This window comes from Rhyacophila brunnea, unplaced genomic scaffold, assembly GCF_057557595.1.
Source record: "Rhyacophila brunnea isolate RB1 unplaced genomic scaffold, BYU_Rbru_1.0 scaffold_9, whole genome shotgun sequence".
NCBI lineage: Eukaryota > Metazoa > Arthropoda > Insecta > Trichoptera > Rhyacophilidae > Rhyacophila > Rhyacophila brunnea.
In genome coordinates this window covers 22,679,675-22,701,456 of record NW_028233361.1, presented here as the reverse complement: position 1 = coordinate 22,701,456, position 21,782 = coordinate 22,679,675, and the positions used below count along the sequence as shown (strand labels likewise).

Below are 21,782 nucleotides of genomic sequence, written 5' to 3'. Positions count from 1 at the left end.
GTGGCTTTATCCGACTGGCTTTCTCTTAGGTATGCTTACATACTGTAGTTTAAATGTTAGAAGATATCAATATTTGGCCACATATTTTTTTCGACTTATACATGGTGTAAATGAGAACTCTGCTGTTGTTGGTAGAATTGAAGGGGTTATTGCAAGGCAATGATATGCCACAGAAACATAGTTTGGAGATATGAGCAATTTAATGTTTTTGTTCCTTCACTATTCTAACAGAAAAAATTACTATCCTCATTAAAATGTTCGATATATCTCACATCTAATTATTCTATTTGGAGCATAAGGCGTGGATGACTGACCGATATCAATTTTGACTGGCATGGCATATCATATTATTGTTATAACCATTTTTATGGTAAAAATTGAATTTGAAAGAACTACACACTGATCATAATTATTGAGACATCGGTATATTTTTTTTTAAAAAGTGTCTGGGAATTGATTTTATTAAAAATCAACAAATTTATCATTATGTGGTATATCGTTGTCTTGCGATAACCCCTTCAATTGATTTGTGTCCCTGATAACTATCTTAGAAATCGGGAGTATCAGTTGTCTGTTCTCCCGAGGAGCAGAACTAACCTGCCATTGGTGATGCCAATTGGGAGGGCAATAACTCTTTTAAACCAAATCGCTTCGGATGTTGATATATTCCACCTATGTGAGGATAGGTGGATGTTGTTTTATAGATTATTAAAATTGGGTCCACTTAGCTCATTCCGTGTGCTTCCCATGCTTTATAATTTATAATTTTTGTACCTTTTACTTTACTTTTCAGACTGTTTTTGTGAAACTGTATATTATATTTATTTCTCCTTCACACTGTTTCTTTGTTTTTAAATGTCATGTTGTAAACATCTTTAATTTGTAATGTTCACAGTATGTAAAAATAAATAAATTTGAATGTTTAGCAAGCCCCTCTACCTATCGCTAAGGTTAAGGACAGTGTGATAATCTACAGTAGTGTTATCAAGGTAAAATCAAGGGTGTACATTTTTAAAGAAATTCACTTAATATATTGAGTTGGCGGCACTCGGCATCATATTATGAAACACTGATCTCGATCCCTTTTTGTGGTCGTCAAAGATGCCAAGTAGGTATCTAACATGTGACCCGTCGCCATATTTAATAAATTTCCATTTTTATTAGTCGGAAAACACACTAAAAATAATTAAAATAAGATTTTACACATTTCACAATTTGAAGATAAAAATAAGTCAGAAATTATTGTATGCCGTGTTTCTAAAGATTGTAATTTCCATTCTATATCTCCCTCTAGAAAGCAAGTGGCGTGTCCATCTAAACAGGGTTCACCATCCTATGGGTTCATATCCTGGGATAATTTTATTAATTGTCTGAATATGACATCACATTTATCACTTTTTTTATTGATTTTTTGGTTGAGCAATATGTAATAATAGCCCTGCAGAAACCACTCTTTAGCGTCTGTATTCTATAAACTGGTGTACACGTCACACGGAAAGCATTTTGCCATCACGTTCAACTGTTTAAGTTTTCAATGGGAGGGAACGAGATGGATGGTGAAGCCGGCACGCCAGCTTATAGAAGGCAGACTCTAGTGGGTCTATTCTATGCTTATCGACCGCTAAAGTGATAAATATTATCAAACTTAGGGTAGGTTTGTATCAAAATATTAGCACTTATTGTAACAATTACACGAAGCTGGTTTTTATTGTTGCAATAAGTGCTATATTTTAACAGCACATATCTTGCTGCTGTTAAAATATCGCACTTATTGCAACAATAAAAACCAGCTTCGTGTAATTGTTACAATAAGTGCTAATATTTTGATACAAACCTACCCTAAGTTTGATACTATTTATCAATTTAGTGTTCGATAAGTATAGAATAGACCCATAGGTAGGTATAATGATACAAAGTTATTTTTCTTATGTTTGTTAAATAAAGGATTTATATGGACAGTAAAAATATTGTTCAAATTTGAAAATATAACACGGAAATTGGTTTTTGTAAATACACTAACTATTACCCTTTCAACACGGAACATTTGATTACTATTTAATTACCACATTTAAATAACTTGCTAATTATATCGAACGGCCAACTAATGAGGGCACAACAGCTGTACCGTCAGCGGTGAAAAGGTAGTATGTGGGGTATATTTCAAGAAAGAAAGTCAATATGTATAAAAAAATATTAGTTTATTTTTTTTCTAATTTTATGGCTATCGTTACAATTATTGTAGACACACCTGAATATCACGGTATACAGTATCAAAAAGATCACTTTTCGTGCCATCGAGATAACAAACTTGCGACACCGTTTTCAATTCATTGGAATACTTGCAATACTCTGGCCAAACACATTTTTCAAAGTAGCCTGGAATGTCAGGAGGGTCATAGACTCGTGTATCGCGACGCCTTTTACACTCCTCTTTATCTAAAACCATTTGATATTTATAATCACACATATCGAAGATGGGTTTAAAATTTAAAACTGTAAATCCTTCAACTATCAGTACTTTAGAAGATACACCTTTTGCAGTATCGTCCGTTAAGTTTGATGCATTAGTTGATACATTGTTTTCCTTTGAAATAATATTGATGATATCAATGTACATTTTCTCCATGTCCAGAGATGAAAGTATATCATAATTATTGTGATCCATGCTGGGTACTTTTATATGTTTGGGATTATCATCAAGATAAAAGTAGTCATCTTGCGACACGGTAACACAGTTAGGCAATGCTTTTTGTAATAGTTTCGTCAATGTAGTTTTTCCACCGCATGTCACACCAGAAATAGCTATTATATACCACCCATTCTTGTTTACTGTAGCCATTTTGGATTATAACAAAACTAACTACACGTTAAAAACAAAATTGAAATGAATTAATAATTCAGCCTCGATAATAATATAGTAATGACAGTATGTGTGTCGCTATATATTTGACATTTACATACCAGTCAAGATCAATCTACTAACATACTTTGTTGTGTAAAGATCATTATCTTATTTTAACATTGATCAAAGTCCACGTCATAATAATTTTATACTTTTACTGCCAGTCTATTACAGTTCTCTGTAGATGCAGAATATAATTTTAATTTACATTGATAGATGGTGTTAACATACTATATACTTTGTTTATTTTTAGAGAAATGGATATATTCGATATATGGTAAACGCCATTAACGACCCAACAAACCCCACCCCCCAAATTGATGCCAATAATAAACCAATATTTCTATTGAAAAATCCTTTGTACAGCCAATGATCTGCAAATAGAAAAGAAAAAAAAATGAGCCACCAGGGAAAACACCATGCGATCATAAAATAATAATGATTTTCGAAAAAAAAGGAATATTTTAAAATAATTCTTTTGACGCATGTCTATTATTTTTTAATTAATTGAACAACTGTGGCAAAATATCATTTTAATTAATTTCGGGCATGTGTAAGTCAGCTCGCACATCAGAATTCACCTCATGCGTCACATGCCGAATTTGTTGATGTGACGTCATCGTTGATAGGTATGGGTTTGCGGAGGGTGTTGATTTACACTTTTCCACTTATTAAAAACACCGATTCAGGGACATTAAGTAAGTATATTTCGCTTGACGATAAACAATTAATTGTTAATAACATTTGTAAAGGCGCGCTGTGGCGCGAAAAAGGTAGCGAATCGTATTTGGAGGCGACGTAAGGGTTGAAGGGTAGGTAGCCGACTGACCGTACCTACCCTCGATCCTTCGTTTGCCTAGAAACAGATAACGGTAACGTACTTTTTGTTTGTTTCGCTGTGCATCATCGTTTAGCCTTGACTCATTTACAGTTACAATAATATTATCATTATATTCTCAACTCTGTCGATTGGAGGATTGTTGATGGGGGATTTAGGCATTATGATATTTGGTAACATCGTTAATTTACATAACAAACGTTGCCAAATGCAGCTCCGCAGATTGGTTGAATGCGACTGTACAACATGTGCAACAGGTCGACCATCGACATTGGAAGAATGTTGCTTGTCGCGCCCACCGAGTTCGCGCATGCGCAAAGTGCCCGATGCGACCATTTGTATCTGAACGTCAGTGCGTGACACAAAAATAGCAGACGAACGATTTAACATTTCTTTCGTTCGAGATATAGAAAAATATCCGTGTATATATGATTATACACAGAGAGATCACTCCAAAAGGGAGCCTTCTACTTAAATGTCTGCGGTACCAACATATAATAATCTCTGCTTCAGCATTCGATGACATTTTCATGACGCTAGTAGATGTGCGCGTTCGTCACGTGCAACATGCTCGGAACTCGGTCGCATCGAACGAGGCGAGTTTCGATATGAGAGCCGCCTAAAGGCCCATCGCAACACGGACTCAATTCATTTGAGCATGTTTGCATGCGCAGCGCAGTGTAAGTGTTAACCAGTGCACAATGATGAAGTTGTTTTTATATATTTTTACACTGACTATAGATAGCACATGGAATGTTTTTTCGTTGGTCTTCCTTCCAGATAAAATTCTTCAGAATAACAATAATTAAAAGAATATCAACAATCTTGTCGACAGCTTTTTTTTTCACAAAATATGTTAAAGACAGAATTCGATTTTTGGGACTGGAGCCGAATTACCGGTTGGCACGTCTGGTAAAAATAGACTCAAATCGCTGTTAAATTTGGAATGAAACTCATCACACTAAGTATGTATAAATAATAACAAATATTAGCATAGGAAGACACTACACCTAGAAATTTAATATTACCTTCATTCAGTTCAGTAAAAGGTAATATGGTTATCCATATGATGAAGTATGTGAACAGAGTAAAGACGGCTATTAGAATAATTTTTCCTAAGATAGCATCCGGCACACCCATCGGCAGATTATACTCTAGAAATACTCTTTTTCAAATTTCTGAAAGTCTTCTTCCGTAAAGACCGTCCCTTCGTCTTTCTCTTCTTCTTCAATTTCCACGAGAGCTCGTCCACTTCTCGCCCTTCTTATGATCTGGAATATAAAGTAATCACATCTATATAGAAGTATGTAAATTTGTAATCATTCATAAAACCCCACAATTTATTAGTTACTATAGGGCTGTGAAAATCAATTCTAGTTCAATATCATTTATATATTAACTTTGATTGCATTTTGAAGGATTTTTAAGAACAGCAAAGAAAGTAAGTAGGTACAATAAAACCTCGTTAATACGAATTCCACGGGACCGAAAATCGAAAAAAAAATTCGAATTACGAATTATGAAATGTATGGGGGCAAAATATTAAAATTTAGATTTTTTTTTTTTTTGATTTTCATTAATAACGTTTAGGATCATAGATGTGCCTACCAAATTTCTGGTTCCGTGTGTGTTAATGGGTCATAAAATGTCACCTTCTTACAATTTGTCAATTACCTTCTTAAAATAAGTAATTTATGATGTTTTACGAAAAGTCTGTCACAATTTTCAATGACTGGCTCATGAAATAGTGTACTTTATTACGATTTATTGAATATTTTTATATGCCAGGACTATAATTAGGATTACGAAATTCGAATTAAAGGTATGGTTTTATATGAAATTTATATGAAAAATAAGTGACTTTTTTTTCGCGAAAATTTTGAATTACGGCGTATTTCAAATTATCCGTGTTCTTATTAACGAGGTTCTACTGTAGGTACACAGGCTTAGGTCCAGCTGCATAGAATGTTGACATTACATTACCTAACCTAATCTGCTATTGGTAAAGCCAATTGAATGGGCAATGGATATTTTATAAATTTGAAAAATAGGGCTCATTCAGCCTACTTCTATGAACTTCATAATTGTTGTATTTACACTTTAAAGCTGCTTCTATTTCTATATTTTTTAATACTAAGTATGTCTTTGTTTTTAATATCATGTTGTGAATGTTTTGAACTTGTAAAGTTTAATATAATATATAATTAAATAAATTCAAATTTAAATCGAAATAACGGTAAAAGCCATACATTCATCAAAATATAATTCCATCTGCGTAAACATTAAATAACATTTATACATGCGTTATTAAGGTGTCTATATATCTAAATGTAACAGCGCATGTGTGATATATACACATAGACTTACCTCAAACTAATTAAGGCGTCCTTTTTTAGTGACTCCAGTGGTAGGGTACGGATCTTCCACAACCCGGGGATTATGGTTCAACATTCCAAGCTACTTCACGACTTAGTGTTTGCCAACCGATTAATTTTGCGAAAAATGAATAATAGTAAGTTATAGCATAGTTTCACGGCATATAAGCCAAAATTACAATAATTTTAAAGGATTCAAATTGAAAAATGTTCAATGTACTACAGTTTTTTCAGAAATACTATACTGATTATAAAAGTATAAAAAATATTTTTTATACCTAAAGATAGATAAAGATAGCAATATAGCTTCATGTTTACACTGGTGAAAAATTGATAACCATTCGATGTGCAGGTGTTGACGGTAGAGTTAAATGAATGCGTTTGACTGTAAACTACTTAAAACTTGAAGATGAAAGTGCACAAGTGTGGACATAGGTTATTAGGGCTCTCATGATGCTGGTTTAATTTAATATGAGTAGCTCTTTTCCACAAGCGATGTTAACAAAGCATAAACATTTAGTGTAAATACCTTTTCTGCAATATCTTCTTTTATTTGAGAACTAGCTAGGATACCGAGTTTTTTCAAGTTTTCTTCGACAACACTACTGGGCTGTCGTAATTTATCCTTGGATCGTTGAGAGTTGCGTTCACCAATGTTAAACACAGTTTTTTTCTCTGAAATTACCAAAAATCATGAATTACAAAGTGGTTTTGGTTAAATTTTCGATCAACGCCTGATTTTAAAAAACACACAAATAGTATGAAACAAAGTATGAAACAAAGTCCAAAGTCTATTATGTAACAACAATGACATTATCACATTATGGCAATAGTGTTAAAATTCCAGTGTTTTTGTCATTTTGCAATGATTGAGAGAAATGTATGCTAGTGGGACCATGCGATTTGAAAATCTGCTAACCCATTATTTTGCAGGCACGATTTAGTTTGAGTAATTTTGAAGATAACTGGTTTGGAAGCTGCCAGTTAAACCAAAAGAAAAACACACACGAATGTGTAATCAAACATGACAGTATGAAAAGACGTGCATTCCACGCCAAGTCAGGCCGAGTAATAACAATAATAAATTTGGTACAAAGCATAGATGGCCGAAATTCAATTAGGCATTTTTAATTCCATATCTAAACCTCCAAAATAATAAAAATGCACAATTGGATAAGTTGAATTCCACTAAACATAGCATCCATAATAGAAACCGTTGATAACACAGATAGGTAATTTTATAGTAGTACAAATCGCCATTGAGGATAAGGTGTTTTGAGAAAAAAACCAAACCAAAACCTAACATAACATACTGAAAAACAGCCCAAAACCAAACACAAGCTACTTATTGTTGGGTTACAGTAGGTTGTGTTAGGTTTTGGTTTGGTTTTTGGTCTCAAAAACGATATGGAGTACCTACTTACTATAAAATTACTAATTTCTGTTACCTGTGTTACGAACGTTATAGTGTATAAAAATGAATCGATTTATCTTTATAATGGTTACACGACTACAATTACAGATTCATTGAACTAAATTTTAACCTTACTTGGGGACAATAAACTATACTTACCAATCTTTCCTCCTTTCCCAATCGACTTTACATTTCGGTGATTTGTTGGTATTAAATCGAAAACACCTTTGTTCTTTCTGCTTTTCTTGCTTCCTGAAGATATTAAAATGAGATAAAGTTGTTAATGTAGTAAAATGAATGATATTTTAACTATTATTAGCTAATAATCCAATTAATTCTGTCAATATATCTAATCAAGTCAGTCTTGCTTACCCTTGGCTGTGCTGTCTGAATCAACGATTTCGAGACTTTGTCGAAGTAAAGATGAAGACATACTTATAATACCATATAAATTATTTACAATAGGCTATAAAAATGTAGAATTAAGTCGAATAATATATTTTTGATAATCAATTGATTGATTGCAAAACACAAAAACGTAAGATAGAGAGGTTATGTGTTTTACTAGCATGGCACCCATAGACTAATATTGATGGCACCACAGTGACAGATTGACAGATAATAGATGGCACTCATGGCAGCACTCAGCAGATTCACCTAATATTATCTATGGGTTAACGTCAAAATTAAAACGTCAAATTTGTCAGTAAAAAAACATACATACTTATGTTCCAAGTTTTAATTTATTTTGCTAGATATCTTAGCAATTATAAAAATGAATAAATAATATTGGGTACATTATTATTTGTTATTTTTGACAACTTGTTTTGAATAAAACGCTCAACGCTGGCAATACTCACCCACTGACACTTTGAGTTTGACAGTCGCGTAACGTCTCGTTCTCCAGTTCAGTGCGTTTTATCAGTTTTTTGAAAACAAACTAAACTTTGTGCTAAAAATGGCTTGTCATATTATAAAAAATATCATAACTAAAAAATTATCGTTCGGCAACCCATTTGCAAGTGGAGAAAGCAGGGCGCTTTCAACTGCAGCTTTAGAAGCCACACAACACAGTGACAAAATGTTGTCATGGCAGATTCATTCCTATGGTGGATTGGAAGAACTCCAACTATCACAGCAAACTCGCGTGCCGTACATTACAAAACCATCAGAAGTCTTAATAAAAATTGACGCAGTTTCGGTAAACCCCCTCGATATTCTTATGATCGGTGAGTGTGATTAATAAAACATATTATTAATAATTTTTTCTACGTTTCAGATTTAGATAAATCTCCTACGTCTCTACCTCGAAAAGGATTTTTTCTGGCTCTGTTTTACAAGAGCCTACCTGTCAGATTTCATAGACAACCACGGCAAAATAAAATTCCTAAAAACAGTAACGTAAAACAGAGCCATTTTTCTAAATTAAGTTGATTTGCAAACCAACGTTTTGAGTAGGTACCTAGAACCTGCCAATATACATAAATATATCAAACAAAATACAGTGGAAACCCCATTTTATGTGCCAGGAATTTACGTTTTCCTGCAATTTACTTGTAGATTCTGCAGTCCCGATTCATTTTAGTATATTTTTAATATCCGGTTTTACGTCTTTATTTCCCGTAATGTACTAGTGAAATATTATTAAGATTGAAAATTCAATTAAATGCATAGCCATTATTGAAATTGATATTAATCCTTTCTATGCCGCAATTAGTTAATTGATAGTAATTAACGTAAGAATCGGTGTAATTAAGGCGTCCAAAGACGCTCTGGGCACTTAACTGGTTAAGGTGCAGATGCACATGTGCATTTCTATATTATAGTATAGACCCATATACTCAGTACATATAGATTATTCTATACGACACTAGTCTTTATAATGGTGTAATAACCGTAATAGCCATCAGCTAAAATACTATTGCAATTATGAAATGTACTTCTGCTTCTGAAACCCGTGATTTGTAGGTTTGAATCCAAGATGTGGAAAATTCACATATTGTTTTTTCAATGTCTGTTTAAATCGTGAGTATGGTCCTTGATAGGTTGAGTGAATGATTGATAACCATTACTTGTACCCAATGACATTAATATGGACGAATCATCTGAAAAAGAAAATGACACTCAACTTTTTGTCGGGTCTGCCGAATGGCATAATCTGTTCTAACGCCATTACAATAAAGGTGATATTGCTATAAATTCCTGATGCTTTTTGTTGGGTCTGCCGAATGGTTTGGTTCGAACGGGTTCGCTCAAATGAACATTGACATTAGAAACACTACTCTAACGCCATTACAATAAAGGTCATATTGCTATAAATTCCCGATGCGTGATATCGCATAATGGAAATTGCGTGACGTCTAACTATACATGCGAATTTACTTGCTAGCTACTGTATTGAGTGCGTCGTCCATTAATAATGTCATTGCTTGTACCTAATAAAAAAAACTGGGAAAACATCTGAGAGGTGACCAAGATCGACAATGGGTTATAGAGCCAATGGAAAAAAATATTGTTAATTCATAAGCTCTTAAACAGACTTAAAATCCCACCCCCTTTCATTAATTTCATAGTTTTAAATGGTCTCCAAATACGTTAGGTACCTACTTACCTATTTTATTATTAATTTTCGGTTATCTTAAACTGACAAATAAACCAAAAATCTTTAAATTTACATACACACCATTTATGTCAGCAAAGTCCCCTCGGAATAACTTCCATTCAAATGTATCCAGTTAACTTACACCTTTTTCACCATAATAAGGAGAGAGATAAAAACAGTATGGGGACGATTAGACAGTCACTTGCGTGGATTAGTTTCTGATTATAGTATCTCATTCATTGGAAAATTTGATTAAGATAATCTTTCCATGTTAATCTATGTTGTGTTTCTAGGTGGGTATGCTTCGAAGGCTCTGAACTTTATGCGCACTAATGATAATGTGGAGTTCCCTCTAACGTTGTGTAGGGATTTTTGTGGCACGGTGGTTTCCAAAGGCCTTGGAAGTGGCAATAATATTCCTGTGGGTACTGCCGTTTGGGGAGTAGTCCCCGTTGAACTGCAAGGATGTCTAGCGGAGTATGTCGTGGTGGAACGGGAAATGGTAAATTTACTTTTCATTTATTTGTGAATTTACAATTCAGAATACTTTTGAATTAGATTGAATGTTAATGCAAGTTTGTCTTTCATAAATCAAGAATAAAATAACAATACTAATATGCATATGTACTTGATTTTGGTCACTAAATTTATACTTGTATTGATTAATTGTGTCAAATATGTATGTATCATTGTTAATGGTGGATACTATAATATGTATTTTATGTTCATATGCACAGCTGCAAACATTCGACCTCTTATCTGCAAAATAAAAACAGTATAATATCAAAAATATGATATATCATGTTTCTTATATTGATTTCTTTGTAAATATGTAGTTATTTTCAGCTTCGCAATGTTAAGTACATTATAAATATTTTTTATTTATCATTTCAGATAGCTGAGAAACCGACGAATTTGAACACACATGAGGCAGCCAGCATGCTGTATGCGGGGCTCACCGCATGGTCAGGCCTCACTCAAAGCGCCAATCTAACCCCAAACAACATGAAAGGTAAAAAAGCAATAGTGTTGGGGGCTTCCGGAGGTGTCGGATCAGCAGCTGTCCAAATGCTTCACGCCGGAGGTGCTCATGTATGATGCCTCCTTATTTAATTCAGTTCAGTCAATGATAAAAGTTCATTAGACAATAAGTAACATCAGTAATTACTATGGTTACCTACTCAACAACCAAATCATAAAATCCACAGACTGGGTTAATAAGCTTGCAATGTGAAAGCCACTCGCTATGTCAGTGGTGCACAACCTATTTGAAAGAAGGGCCAATTTATCCATTTTTTAATTTTTCACGGGCCACAGTGGATAAAAGTGTTGAAAAATATTGATATTATATTATACTAGACGAGACATACATTTTATTATTAAAAATTTAATAGTTACATATCAGCCACTCCAATCACTCTCCACTCTGCATTACATAGCTGCATATGTATTTACACGATAGAACTTCTATATAGGAAATTAGAATTTTGTCATATTCAATGAAAAATTTGGTGATTAAGGCCATGCATTAGTTGAGGCACGGTCTAAAAAGATCGTTGCTAGGCGATGCGCGGACTGCGGGTCGCGGGTGCAAATGACACCTGTCAAACGAAATATTATTTGTCATATAAATCCAACATACGTTCATTTTATGTTCTGTTTATTGTTCTATTAGTAACAATAATAATATATTCATTGACATGTTTTCTTTTTAAAGTAAATGGGTAACGTTTTTAGTCATCTTTACACGATTTTAGAATTAATTGACCCGTCGCCATCACGCAGCAAAGTGACGTGCTTCTGGCTCGAGATTCTCTCAGTGAATGGCAGCGAGTCCAAAATTTCGTCGCGCCTACAGTTGGAAATTATTTGGCGTTTCACTGATGTGTCACCTTAAGTACTCATTAGTTTGGGTCCAAACAAATACCATTTTGGGCCACATGCGGCTCACAGGCCACCGTTTGTGCATCACTGTTTTATGTCCTCAAATATCACCAATATTAAATGCACGTTTTGTTTATGTGAGAAACTTTAATGCAGACGTAACTATTCAAAATAACATAACACACATCATGTTTAAGCTTATCCCATATTATATCTCCACACTCGAGATTTAAACCTTATTACAACCTCACCTAGAAGGCTTCCCATTATCTGTATGTTCCCTGATAAAATCATACTTTCTTGTTTTATAATCTGTTGGCAAACTCAGACAATGGTCACAATTTTTGCAATTAGCTGAAACACACTTATATGATACGTATACATACCCTTAACCCTAAAATATAAATGATATTCTTTGAATATCTACACTTTAGATTGAATCATCAATAATTGTTATATTTATTATTCTTTGCCATATACTTCGCAAAAATTTTCATAGAAGTGAATCCTCTTTCTTATATGACAAGTAGTGCTCAATATAATGTCATGAATATTTTCAATCCACTTCAAATGCATAAACACGCATTATCTATCTATAGGCACAATTTTGAGCAAATACTTCAATAGTGTCTGCAGACTTCTTCAACACTTTTTTTTAATTGATTCAAACCCGTATTTTTTGTCTGTCATTCTTCAGTCTGGCAACATTCCTTTCCGGTTGTTGTTGTTTCTAACTTGCGTATACAATAATTACTAAAACATTTATGTAATAAAAACACTAGTCAAGGCCAAAGCAATTATGCATTCTAATTGATTTTTTTTGTCATATAATATTGTAAAGTATGATCTATTACATGCTAATTTTGTACAGATTATTTTATTTTACATTAATATTATACTTGCTCAACAGATACTTAATGATTTCTAAAGCAAGTTTAAGAATACATATTTAGAAAGTAATTAAATTGTAATTTTAGATGATTACATAAACAAAATTATGCGGCAATAACTAACGATTATCACAAGACGAAGACTCAATAATGTATCTCATGTGACATTACTATTATAGTAGCATTATTTTTGCTTCATTATGTCATAATGTAATATGAAATATTTTTGCGATCACTAATAATCCCTAATTGGTTTGATAAACTGGTTTAATGTTCAAATTGCACATCTTTTAGGTGAGTGCGACATGTTCTGCAAACGCTTTCCCATTGGTTGAATCACTCGGGGCATTTCCTGTATTGGATTATTCGGCTGCAGATCATGATAAACAACTCGTTGATAACGGCCCGTGAGTTATTTTATCAAATGAAATAATTTTTATAACATTTTGTACAATATTATAATGTTCTCCTAAATTGTTTTCTTCGTGGGTTGTTACAGCGCGTTCTTCCTTCTTCTTTCTGAATCTTTTGTGAATAGCATCTGCAACGAGTCTATATTATATACAATTTACCTGAGAATAGATAAAATAAAAATCAGTTAATACATTCCATATTATTGTGCGAAAGGATAAGTCTAAAATCACTACTTTTCAGGAAAGCCAAAATTAAATTCAGTTTCGGACAACGTTATATTCTAATGTCTATGTTTCTTTGTGAAATTTACTGATTCAGAAATGTTGCTTTTTAAAATATTATACATACTCGTATTAGAGTTAATTTTAAATATTCTCTTAATTTTCCAATTTTTAAGGCTTATCTCCCATCTCCTGTCGCACACAGTATTACACAATGTATAGTATGAGAAAAAATTAACAGCAGATATGATAATAATATACAAATAACACAAAATAGAAAATAGAAAAAGTAATGACAGAATATCTGGTCCAGACATATTATTAAAGTTTTGGCTGGAAATAATTCTCTAAAGGGGAGAATTTGCATATACATAGTGTTAGTGCCCAGTAATAATATACCAAAAATCAACTCTTCTACATGCTGTCCTTCGTCTAAACTAAAAATTGTCTGCCATTTTACAAGACGGAGGCTATTGCAGAGCATGGCACTAGTGTTGATTTTTGTGTAAAACTTACGTGTAAACAGTTATTGTCACGATAGTTTAAAATATACACATTTGCTGCCAGTAAATCCATGCACGTGTACAGGCGCTATAATGCCCCGTTTACATGTGCATGGATTCACTGCTGACAAAACAATAACTAACAAAAAAATGTATGTGTAAACACATATAATCGTGCAAATTGCAAGATTGCATGCATTAATCAAAAAAGTGTAGAAGCTTCCGAATTTTCACACGATAATTAGACTGTGCAATAATCTGCGCAGTAGAATGATAGTAGTGAACCTGCAGGTAAAAAAGCAAACTACACTGCGCAGAGACTCATTTTGAGGTTGACCTATTTTCATGACCTATCGAAAATAGTATAGCATAAAATGACAACATCGCGTCTCGCTTACTCTTGAAGAATGAGATTGGCGAGACAGTCAACACTATTAGGTGTAAACAGTTATTATCGCGATAGTTTAAAATACACACTATATGTGCAAATAAATCCATGCACGTGTACAGGCGCTATACTACTTGCTGGTGTAGTAGAAGGATTGTAAATAAACCCATGAAGAAAAAGAAATAATAAGAACAATCACAAACTTTTAAGTAGACAAGCGTTGTATTGATATCACACGGGGAGGAGAATGTGTAAAAAGTTTTCTTTTTTATTTTCAATGATTTATTTTTGTTTCAGTTATGACCTTATTCTCGACTGTGCCGGACTGGGATCGGAGTATGCCACATCCAAACTGTGGGAATTTAAAAATTATGTGACCTTTTCATCTCCGGTCATGAATAATTTTGATAAACTGGGAATATTCCGCGGCGCCTTTGCCAACGCTTCAGACCTCATTTGCCCAAATATTCAGGGGTTAAAAAGAGGCAGAAGTGTGAGATGGGGCTTCTTCATCCCGTCAATGGATGGAATCAAATATATTACAGATTTAGTTGAATCAAACAAGGTAAGGCTAATTTATTATTTATAAGATTTGGCAAACAACAGAAACATTAAACCAATCGCATTATAATATAAATTATACCTATGACTGGCTGTGAAAGCACAGACTTTGTCTATTATTGTAGATAGATACGTAGCTCAATACACCAAACCAGTATTATTACAACATTAAGATGAACAATCACAAAAACATTGCATAGGTACTTATACTGTCTTTTTCTTCTTCTGCCATCCGGAGATCGGCCACCATCAAAGTGATCTTTGCTTTATCATCTACTACTTGAAATATTTTGGTAGAACTCCACTCGTAAGTGCGTCCTTTGTCATATAATAATGAACTGTCAAAAAAGTCATCCATCTTTCAATGTATCAACGCACAATATTAATTATCATCGTTGAAACTAGAAAAGTTTGTAACTCCGTTTAAATCGAAAATTGACTTTGAATACCATCTAGTGGCCGTTGTTAATATCTACCCGTCTTGCAAATGATGTAATTCCAAAAAAATTGTAACATTGTTAATTCATAGATGATTTAACTCCATAACCATACATTTTTATTGGAAACCATAATGTTTTTTGTCTCTCCTGTAAAGTAAGTGTTTTTAAAGTTACACAATTTTCTAGTTTCAATGACGTTATGCTATCTCTTACCAAGTCAAACACACCAAATACTTACAATTTATACAAATAAATACAATTTTGTTATTTAGACCACCAGCTGAGCCATCTGTCTGTAAGTAAATTTGATGGTAGTCCTACCTATTGACGGTGTCAAAGATACCACTACTAATAGAGCTTCGAGCGAGGCAGGCTACTGTAATTTGGAGTTTTTTTCATGCATACAAAACATACATACATTTTGTAAACAAATACACCGATTAGTGTGTTATTAGTGTAATATTGTCCAGTAAAAGCATGATGTGCTTACCGGGATTATCAAACGGTATATGTGTGAAGAAATGTATGATATCATATATTAAATAATCTGGCGAGGCAGTTTCACATTTATAAAATTTGTTCTTTCTAATATAAAAAAGTAAAATGTAATATTTTTATGTTAATACTGAAGATGAAACAATATTCAAATTCAAGTCCCGTAATATGGCTATCCTTTTTTTATTTAGTTTCTCAACTTACATTACTTCGACAGGCACTCTTTGCCACTGTGTTACATTTGTTTTCTAGATGATATCTCAGAATAAATCACGTTTTCTTTGCATATCGAATACCATTTACAACTCTTGATCATGAGAGAATAGAATCTGTAAAATAATTTGTCTCTGTCTCTCTCATTTTAGCTAAAACCGATTGTGGAGAAAGTGTACAAATTTTCAGAGTCACCAGAGGCATTTAAAAAAGTTGCTGATGGCCATATGAGAGGCAAAATCGTCATTGATATAGAAGGGAAGAGTTCATAATCTTCAAATACTTCTTCGTTTTGTATTACTCAAAACCTTAAAATACTTTGAATACATGTTCTGTAACACAGAACATTTATGATGTCCATGTGAAGGTTTTTTATTTATATAATTTTGTGGTTTATTCGTTGACAATTTTTTTCATTCATTTGGTTGAAGTTAATGTAATTTAATTTTCAATTATGAAAAGCATGAGGCTTTGAGAGTACAAAGTGTGATAATTTTATGGTGACTGTTATTCTAGTATTAATATATTTTATAATATTTGTATATAGGTTTTTTAAATTGTTCACAAATGTATTTTTGCATGTTTGAAAATAAAACATGTTAAGAAAAATTGTGAACCATCATTTTTAGTCCTTCCCTTAAAATTTCCTTTGACTTTTATTGTAGTAGCACCCACAATGGATTAGTGGTGAAGCGAATTCGAACTATGGATAATATGACACATGTTGAAATCCAGAGCATGGGGATATTATGCTAAGCAGGTGGCTAAAGCAGGAAATACATTATGAACAGCCAGCAGTGAATGGAACGTAACCCAAACAGAGCGCCAAACTCAAATTGGCATATGACGGTCTGAATGCTTTCGTTCAGCTCAACTGCGGCTGGGAAATCTCATTCATTTTTGGTGATTTCATATCCAAGAATGATCACAGACGAATTTTTGAGAGATCGGATACTCTATGATTTGTCCTAACCTTCTTACAATTCACCAAATTTCCTAAAATATAGGTTTCCACTGTGGCCGTTCCTTCTCAGCACAAACTGCAGCCACTAATTACAACTAACTCCTCTTTGGATGAACTCTCCATCTCAACTGATACTGGAGACTATTTCATATCTTTGTTAATTTTGGCCATTCAGCTGCCATGTGCTACAAGACATGGGTTCGCTACAAGCCAAACTGTACCTTGCGGTCCCAGCCGCTCATAATATTAATTTCGAATCAAAAACATGTTACAAAATGTCTTTGAGGGCAGCCAAAATCAACGCTGGATCGTTGCACGAAATAAAAAATATATCGTACTGTGAGCAAACCAACGCATCTGCAAATTTTTCAATTTCGAGATTAAATGCAAAACACCTGCAAAAGTCATGAGCCTGATAATGAAAAGTGAAGTAACTGAAAGAACATGCAATATAATGTAGATATAAACCAAATATTATGGTTTTTTTTAGAAACTATTTCTCCTAACAAAACGAAGACTTCAAACCCTAATATATCCAAAATATGTCTTTTGCAGATACCTTGGTTTTACACTCACGGTGCGATATGTAGAAGATTTTAAGGGACAACACTGCCATCTATGAAATTACACTTAACCCAAATACCATTAGTTTTTCCAAGTTGTCGCCCTTGCTGCTTGCGATCACTGAATATAATATATTTGCACATTTCAAAAACGCGTAGGTACTTACTGAATATTGTATGCTCAACATTGAAAACGATATTGTACACATAAGTAATCGCACAACTTACACTGTAAATGCCATTTTGAATATTCCAATTAGTATACAATGTATTATTATTCTAACATGGTACGAGGGTGGGTCAATAATTCCTTAGAAAAAAGCATTATAACAGTTTTTATTTTTGTATTTTTTTTTTATTTCTCAACATAATCTTCTTGGAGCTAAATACACTTGGTAAGACGTTTCTCAATTTTTTTTAAACCGTCAGAAAAATAAGTTTTCGGAAGGTCCTCAAAATAAGCATTTGTCCGATCGATGACTTCTTCATTTGAAAAAAAACGTTGTCCACTTAGCCATTTTTTTAAGTTTAGGAAAAGGAAAAAGTCACTGGGGGCTAAATCTGGCGAATACGGTGGGTGGTCGACCAATTCGAACTTCAATTCTTCAATTTTAGCCATTGATCGTAAACATGTGTGAACACGGGCATTGTCCTGATGAAAGAAGATTTTTTTCCTGTTTAAATGAGGCCGTTTTTCTTCAATTTTGTTTTTTAGCTGGTCCAATAAAGATGCATAATAATCCCCTGTTATTGTTTTTCCTTTTTCCAAATAGTCAACGAAAATAATTCCACGTGCATCCCAAAATACAGTAGCCATAACCTTACCAGCTGATTTTACGGTTTTCGCCTTCTTTGGTCATGGTTTGCCTTCGCAATCCACTGCTTTGACTGTTCTTTCGTCTCGGGAGTATAGTGGTGTATCCATGTTTCATCTACAGTCACAAAGCGACGAAAAAATTCATCCGGATTGCGTTGCATGAGCGACAACAGGGCTTTAGAGGCCACCAACCTATTGCGTTTATCGTCGACTGTGAGCAAACGCGGCACCCATCTTGCAGAAATATTTTTCATGCCCAATTTGTCATGTAAAATAGAAATGACGCTACCTTTTGAGATCCCTGTAACCTCAATTATCTCACTCAACTTTAATCTTCGGTCACTTAACACCATATCGTGGATTTTATTGATCATTTCTGGTGTAGTCACCTCTACAGGACGTCCTGAGCGTGGTTTATCCTTTGTTGATGTACGACCACGTTTAAATTCATTTAACCAGTTATAAATAGTTGCAAGTGAAGGAGCAGATATGCCGTGAACTAAATCCAACTCATTTTTTATTTCCTTTGCTGTTAACCCTTTTATATTAAAATGTTTAATAACAGCTCTAAACTCAATTTTCTCCATTTTCCATTTTCCACAAGCAAATTTTTTTTTTAAATGTACGAGAAACACACAACAACCCGACCAATCTGATTGAAACTTCGCAGCATACTGAATCGGTAGTGCCGTTGCATGAAAACAAACCGCTTACAGTACTAGTCGCGCCACCTGTCGGCTTTTCTAAGGACTTATTGACCCACCCTCGTATATTCAAACCAACTTATATTGGCTCCATCCTATTCAGGAAATTTAAATCCGTGTATTTGGGGCTTTTGCCTTCTGCGTACAAAGTTTCACTTGTTACGGTCAGATTCACTCATATCCTATATAGGTATATATAATTATTATTCAATTTACAAGACGCATTTCTCCAAAAAGTTGTAAATATTTTTATGTATAATTATCATTAGCACTGATCAATCTCAAAGTTTATTGAAATTCATTAGAAATTCATTATAGTATTCTTTCTCATCTATATTAAGCAGCACCTAAATGTAGTTGGACTTTTAAAAGATCTGACACACATCTGCAGACATTTAGATATCCAGTTAACAAAGTTTTTTTCATTTTTACAGAAACGATTGTCAAAAGTTTTTATACTTATTATAATTTTCGTTTTTTTCTTAAATTTCCGCTTTTTAAACTGTATATAAAGACAACGCGACATGTGCAAAAACATCATCAGTTCACTGTCTATCCGTGCTGTATGCGCAATATATTTACTAAAATAACTCATGTCTGGAAACTTGTGCGTATGCGGTTCGCCGTATCACACTTCACCATGAAATGTTGCATCGGAAATATATGGTCGTATATTAGGGCTTGCGCAGACAGAGAGCGGTCAGGCGGTCTGCGTTCCGCGTTCGGAGTTCGGCGTTTTTTGTACTGTATGGACTTCATACTGTATGGGTACACAGCCGGCGGTCAGACCGCGCCGGTCAATTGGAACGCTAGCGTTCTAGGGTTCTATTCCCGGAATTACAAAGAACTCCGTATCTCCGGTCCAGCCCCGTCATAGGAATTTGAGCAGTCAAACAACATAGAGCGAAACCACACGGGGGATTGAGTACGCAACAGCGGTGCTTTCTCACTTCCACTCGCAGTCGGAATATAGCGGTCTCGCATTATGCAGAGCCTGTGTCACTACAACGTTTGTACACAAATGGAACGCTTATTGTTGACCGCCACCTGTCTGCTGTCCCTGAACGCTAGCGGTCAACGGTCGGTTGAACGCAGAAATCCGACCGCTCTCTGACTGCGCAAGCCCTTAAAGACCGTCCAACCTCTTTGGGTCGTATAGTACTGACATAAAATTCATGTCTAAATAAAACACGATTCTTGTCGGTTTACACTTTACAGGAAGCAGCAAACAAATTTTGAAAATAGCCGATATACTGGATTATTTGTTAGGTTAGGTTTTCATTCTTGAATTCATGAATTTTGCAAAAATCAGTTATGAAAATTGAGTTAATGTTCATATTGAATCTAATAAAATTGGAGACCGTATATTATACGGTAATTTCTTTCTGATAAGAAAGCTCACGGCGAACTGTGCCACGGTGAAATGTTTTACCTACATTTAACTCTATTGTCTTAACTTAGGTGATTTTGGTCAAATTTTATGTGCACTTAATTGCAACCCATCCAAAAATAACCTGCAGGAGTGATACAAGTGGAAGGATTTTAATATTTATTTTGGTACCTACCTAATGTTATTGTATTAGGTAGGTACTTACCTATTCGATATCTACTTAGTTGAAAAACAAACATAAAAAATACGTATTTATTGATTTGATTGATCATTCAAATTGGCGCAATGGCGATTTTTTTTATTAAAATTAGTACGTTTTTTTTTGTATAGTTGAGTGCCTGTTGATAAGACGTATGTACCTAAACAAAACGATGCACCATTAATAACAATACACAAGCGCAGTGAAGGATGACAAATTCGATCGGGTATACACGTGATTTCCGAATGTTTCTTATTTTTCACACATTTCTAAAATCCTGAACAATAAAAAATCTTACCCACTCTGTCTAAATTACGTCACACCTTTGAACAGCCTCCCCCCATTAAAAATATGGAATTCGTTAAAGATAAAATTATCGACTTCAGCACAGTTGTCACAGAATAATTTATTCTTAAAAAATCATATTTATATTTTGTTAGTTTTGTGACGTTACACTTTTTACAACCTCTTAGTTACAAATAATCATTTTATATCAGACCCCTTCTGCCCTTTAGGCCATGACGTCATATATAATATTATATAATAGATATCGAATATGACAAACAGACACAAAATTTTTATAATATTATAAATTTTATAAAACAAATTTCAGTATAATAGGTAGGTAGTAATAATATGTTCACCTAATTTAATAAAATGCTATAAAAGCTTCAACAAATTCAATTTACAATTTTGTTTATTATCTCCTATATATTATTATCCTACAGCTTTTCCGGGTTTTGACGAGCGATTGTGTGCCTTATTCGTCATGTCCGATGGGTTCAAAAAAATAATCTTCTCGGATCGTTTAAAATGGGTTTTCCATAGTCGACACCCGCATGATTAGTTTCCATTCGAATTCGGTGATTTTTATTCATTTCCCAATACATTTTCGAGCGACACGCGACTTTATTGACAACTGATTATGTCGGGAATTTATTTTTTCACAATGTTTGCAACACTCAAACCAACTCACCAAAGATGTCCGCTTTAAATTTAAAATGT

At 33.9% G+C, this 21,782-nt stretch overlaps 3 protein-coding genes across 3 annotated transcripts; 1 reads left to right on the top strand and 2 right to left on the bottom strand.

The window, feature by feature from the left end:
* Positions 1 to 2,181: 2,181 nt before the first annotated feature.
* Positions 2,182 to 2,977, bottom strand: LOC147063402 (nicotinamide riboside kinase 1-like). Its single transcript, XM_085959657.1, has one exon. The coding sequence runs from the start codon at positions 2,837 to 2,839 to the stop codon at positions 2,234 to 2,236; it is 606 nt and encodes a 201-aa protein (XP_085815783.1). The 5' UTR covers positions 2,840 to 2,977; the 3' UTR covers positions 2,182 to 2,233.
* Positions 2,978 to 3,139: 162 nt separating this feature from the next.
* Positions 3,140 to 8,134, bottom strand: LOC147063401 (uncharacterized). The gene is made up of 5 exons (XM_085959658.1): positions 7,902 to 8,134; positions 7,689 to 7,781; positions 6,645 to 6,790; positions 4,769 to 5,011; positions 3,140 to 3,276 (listed from the first exon to the last, which is right to left on the bottom strand). Exons 1-4 carry the CDS (start codon positions 7,960 to 7,962, stop codon positions 4,895 to 4,897), a joined length of 417 nt encoding a protein of 138 aa, XP_085815784.1. The 5' UTR covers positions 7,963 to 8,134; the 3' UTR covers positions 3,140 to 3,276; positions 4,769 to 4,894.
* A 257-nt stretch (positions 8,135 to 8,391) lies between these two features.
* Positions 8,392 to 16,754, top strand: LOC147063400 (NAD(P)H oxidoreductase RTN4IP1, mitochondrial-like). Its single transcript, XM_085959509.1, has 6 exons — positions 8,392 to 8,758; positions 10,425 to 10,633; positions 11,026 to 11,223; positions 13,200 to 13,312; positions 14,729 to 14,996; positions 16,293 to 16,754. The coding sequence occupies exons 1-6, from the start codon at positions 8,488 to 8,490 to the stop codon at positions 16,410 to 16,412; spliced, it is 1,179 nt and encodes a 392-aa protein (XP_085815635.1). The 5' UTR covers positions 8,392 to 8,487; the 3' UTR covers positions 16,413 to 16,754.
* The last annotated feature ends 5,028 nt before the right edge of the window (positions 16,755 to 21,782 follow it).